Source organism: Alosa sapidissima, chromosome 6, assembly GCF_018492685.1.
Source record: "Alosa sapidissima isolate fAloSap1 chromosome 6, fAloSap1.pri, whole genome shotgun sequence".
NCBI classification, from domain to species: Eukaryota; Metazoa; Chordata; class Actinopteri; order Clupeiformes; family Clupeidae; genus Alosa; species Alosa sapidissima.
In genome coordinates, this window is record NC_055962.1 from 15,760,624 (window position 1) to 15,765,623 (window position 5,000).

The 5,000-nt window shown below is 47.5% G+C and overlaps 1 protein-coding gene across 13 annotated transcripts in view; it reads right to left on the bottom strand.

Annotated features, from left to right (window-relative positions):
• The window catches only part of gphnb (gephyrin b), a 115,792-nt gene that overhangs the window by 43,776 nt on the left and 67,016 nt on the right, over positions 1–5,000 (bottom strand). For all 13 annotated transcript variants that reach the window (XM_042094905.1, XM_042094910.1, XM_042094907.1 and 10 more), the window contains exon 8: positions 3,984–4,121. In XM_042094905.1, the coding sequence (XP_041950839.1) occupies positions 3,984–4,121 (138 nt within the window). The remainder of the gene's footprint in view (positions 1–3,983; positions 4,122–5,000) is intronic.

A 5,000-nucleotide genomic window follows, 5' to 3' on the forward strand; every position in this document is an offset into this window, starting at 1 on the left:
GAGTCCTCAGACTAGTATCAGTCCCTCTATGGACGCGTGGGTGTGTGCGGTTCAGTATCAGTCTCTTTGTGGAAGCCAGTGTGTGTGGTCCGGTATCAGTGTCTGTAAACATGAGTGTGTGTGTGGTTCAGTATCGGTCTCTATGTGGATGTGAGTGTGTGTGGCTTGTTATCAGTCTCTATGTTGATGTGAATGTGTGTTTGGTCCAGTATTAAGGTATAAGTCTCTGTGGATGCGTGTGTGTGTGTGTGTGTGTGTGTGTGTGTGTGTGTTCCGGTATCAGTCTCTCTGTGGACATGAGTGTGTGTTTGGTCCAGTATTAGTTTTTATGTGGACGTGAGTGTGTGTTTGGTCCAGTATTAGTCTGTATGTGGACGTGAGTGTGTGTTTGGTCCAGTATGAGTGTGTATGTGGACGTGTGCTGAGTGTATGTGTGTGCGGAGTCATGGCAGCTGTGAGTGGCGGGGTAAGCTGGGTTCGGGGGAAGTGACGGTGACACAGCTGTCTCCGGGGCAAAACGCTGGCCGGCTGGCCGCTGTGTCCACACTGGAGCATTGGAGGCTCGGTCAGGACACGTTAGCCGCCCGAGACGCACTGAGCTGAGCGGCACGTCCCACAGCTGAGGTTACATCAGATGGCCCGCTCATGCTCACTCACGCTCAGCCTTCTATCTTTATCTCTTCTTGTTTTGTCCCTTTCTTTGCCTTTCATTCTCTCTTCCTCTCTTCCTCTCTGTTTCGTTCCTACCATCCCTCTGTGCTGCCACTCTCAATTTCTTCTCTTCTCTTCTTCTCTCCTTCTATCTTTCAGATCCTTCCTTTCCCTTCTATCTGCAACCTCTTCTTTTCATTCTCTTCTTTTCATTCTTTTCATTCTCTCTCTCTTTTCCACTCTCTTTCATTCCATTTCTTCCTTTGTCTCTCTTCCTACATTCATCCCTCTCTCTTCCTTTGCTCTTCCCCCTCTCCCTATTCACTACCCCTCCACCCATATGCTTCCCTAACCCAGACTCTCCATTACATAACTGTACTACATGCCAAGCAGAGTGGAAGACTGGCACAACCCTAGCATCAAAGCATGTGTGTGTGTGTGTGTGTGTGTGTGGGGGGGGGGGGGGGGGGGGGGGGTGTGGGGAGAGGTTGAGGAGACAGATAAACAGGTGAATGAATGTGTGAATGAATAGATGACAGAAATCGATGAAGATAAACTGGCATATGAATAATAACATTTAAAAAAGTAGTTTTGTGTGTTTGATTTGACCACCTCTGTTCTAAGCATATTGTGTGTGTGTGTGTATATGTATGAGTCTGTCAACACACACAGATGTTTGTATTAATGCATATGACAAGAGCAGGTCTGTGGCATGGGGAGGTTCATGTGGCGTGTGGTGGAATATGCATATTAGTACTGTATGTCTCTTTGTGTGTGTGTGCGTATGATTCTATGAATTCGTCTGTGAGTGTGTGAGTGTGTGTGTCCCCGCCCCCTGCAGGCCTTGACCAAACAAGCTGCCAGAGAGCAGTCTGGGTAACTCTCTGTCTAGTTCCAGGGGACAAGTGTCCTGTTTTCTCTCTCTCTTGTCTCTCCCTTTTTCTTTCTCTCTCTCTCTCTCTCTCTCTCTCTGTGTCTTTCTGCCGCCCCCTCCCTCTTTTACATGCTCTCCCTCTCCCTTTCTCTCTCTCTCTGCTGAGCTTAAGTGCTGTTAGGCTACTTTGTCGCGCCAGTTGGGATTCAGACATGTGAATTTTCACAGGTTTACAGGCCAGGAGGTAGGGTCTCTGAAAAAAATATGGTCACTGAAAAAAAGGGAGAGTGTGTGTGCGTGTGCGTGTGTGTGTGTGTGTGTGTGTGTGTGTGTGTGTGTGTGAAAGAGAGAAAGTGAAAGAGAGGAGAGAGCTGGGGAAAAGAAAGAAAAAAGGCAGAAAGTGAGAACATTTTCTTTGCTTGCAGTTGTTTCCCCAGATGCCATGTCGGTGTGCAAGCTAGCTATCGCTACGGCGCTCGCTATCTCGAGCGATGACAAGATAAGGTTCCTATAGCTCCTTTCACCTCTCTCTCTCTCTCTCTTTCTCTCTCTGTCTCTCTCTCCACAGATATCCACTTCGCCGCTCCTCATCCTCAGAGAGAAGAGATAACCGACCCCGCATCTCTCTCTCTCAGAGAAAAAAAAGAGGAAAGAAAGGAGGGATGGCAGTTGGGAAGTCAAGAGGAAAAAAACCCTTCACTGAGACTCAAAGCAACCTCAACCCCAAAAACAAAATGGCTGATTGCACCTTAAAAAAGACACACACACACACACACACACACACACACACACACACACAGACATTTGAATACAAAACATACATAAAGTATTTTCCATTTTGCGTATCACTGATATCACACTGCGTGATAATTCTCTGAGGGTTGAACTGGCTTGTTAAGTGGAAAGGTTCAGTAGTTTGTGTGGGTGTCTTTGGATAATTTACACCTGCATTGAGCTTGCTTGTGTTAACAATTTAATGGTAGATACACACAGAGACACAAGACACTTGGAGTCTCCCCCCCCCCCCCCCCCCCCCTCCCTCTCATCATTCCATGCTAAGCGCCAATACTAGACTGAGTTCACATCTCTGTCTTTACACTGTAGTCCAAACCCAACAAGATGAGCTAAGGGACATACATCGTTGAACTGTTTAAAGTGTGCTGCACGTGTTTTCCCTCCAGTATCACCCAGAGAGTTGTATGTAATAGGTGAGGCCGCAGGGTGGAGTGTAACGCAAGGCCAATTCTGCATCTCCGATCTAACACCATGCTGTCATGTAACACCTGTGTGTGTGTCCCAGCCTCAACTTCGAAATATTAGGTCACGCAGCCATCACAGTCTCCTGCACCTAAAGCGGTTCCCATAGCAACACCTGCTCCCATGGTAACCACTCCACTACACACACACACACAACTTCATCCTTCTTCGTATCATGAGAACATGATTGTCACATATGGGGTGACATGCACACAAATCGCCCATAGAGTACAGTGGGTGAGATCTGAGACACACACACACACAGCTGTGTGTCCATGTCCTCTGCATGGAAACAGGAGCAATCCCAGCATCCTCTGTCGTGTATGTGTCTGTGTATGTGTAAGAGTAAAAGTAAGAGTATGTGTGTTTGTGTGTGTGTGTGTGTGTGTGTGTGTGTGTGTGTGTGTGTGTGTGTGTGTGTGTGTGTGTGTGTGTGTGTGTGTGTGTGTGTGTGTGTGTGTGTCTGTGTGTGTGTGTGTCTGTGCAAGAGAAAAAGTGCAAGAGCAACCGTTACCAGAGAAACCTTGATACTGTCATCACACAGAGAAATACAAGTATGATCCACCTGCTATCAATTACTAACCAAGGTGCAATTTTTGAAACACATCAACAACATGTTGCCTGCCCTCCTCTAGGACGCACACACACACACTCAACAGTAAACTTGCACACATTCAGTGAACAGACATTACTTGGACACACACACACTCACACATACCAGTATATATGCACACACTCAGAGAACAGACATTAATTGAAACTTCCTTCCTTCAAATTCTTCGACAGTAAAATCTCCAAAATTTGGGACTGGCTGGAAAAAAGAGGGCAAATATGAACTTAGAGAGGATAACACAATATTCTGTTTCATTTCCCAGTTGCAAAACTATTATTATATAATATTTTAAGCATTCAACAGTTCAACAGCATTCAACACAAAACAGTGTTACCCACATACACACTCAAACTCCACACACACACACACACACACACACACACACACACACACACACACACACACGGAGGAGTGGCCATCCAGACTCAGAGTGGGGAACACACGCTGGGCTGCGGAGTGTCTCAGCTGGGGGGGGTGGGGGGTGATGAAGAGGGGCAGGGAGCTGGCTAAGCAGAGCACACACAGGAAGCAGGAAGTGGGTGGCAGGAAGTGAATGTTTGGGGGAGTAGATCTGGAGGCGTGGCTTACCTTAGGGGTGGGGCAGGAGGCGGTGGAAAGGCGGGACTGGGTGGCCTGTGCCCGCGGCGACTCGGACGGCGTGGTACTCAGCGAGGCCGTATCCCGTGGCAACACCTGCACGCCCCGGGAGATGATAGAGTCGGGGATCTGCGGGGGTGGCGAGGAGTGAAATAAACTACATTACCCATAATTCAGCAGAGCAGACATTATATATATATCACAAGCTTTTGACATACTGTATCTAATGGAGAAGAACAGAACTGACACAGCAGTGTATATGACAAATAGGATACTAGGCAGCGGGCTGCACCCTATTCATTATTCACACCATAGATCTCTTGACAAGCTTTTACCAATGAAACACAACATCCTGTTCAGCTGATGGTGGCAACACTTGACAAAATCAAGAAAAAGGACATAAGATATATAGCGATAAACCACGGCGCTCAAAGCCAATTCAGCGTTAAGATGCTTTAAATGCTGCTGTCACACAGATTCAAGTACATCCTGTCTGCGTGGAAAAATCGAAGTGACAGTTATCCATTTGACATGCATTAAGATCATACTCCCCACCTTTTTTATTAATGACCATTAACGTCAAGTGGCTGTCTTGTTAGGACGTGTCGGAGTGTGGTGACACGGCTTGACATGTGCCATCTTAAATTTGCTCAGTGCGTCAAATGGACAGCCGCTGTAAGGACGCGTATGATTGGACACGGACACGGACATGGATGCGGGACATGGTGTCCATGGCGACGGTCGTGTGCATGGTGAGGGGTGGATGGACATTACCTGTCAGGGATCCGATGATGTCATGAGTCTGAGTGACAGGTGGAGGAGGAGGAGGTGCTGGGAGAAAGGAGGGCGGGAGGGGGGCATGCTTGACTGTCACCATGACAACAGCTATCATGATCTTCTGGAGAGGTATATGGAGATGAGATGTGGCATGTGCCGACACGCACACACACACACATACACACACACACATACACACACACACATACACACACACACACACACATACAC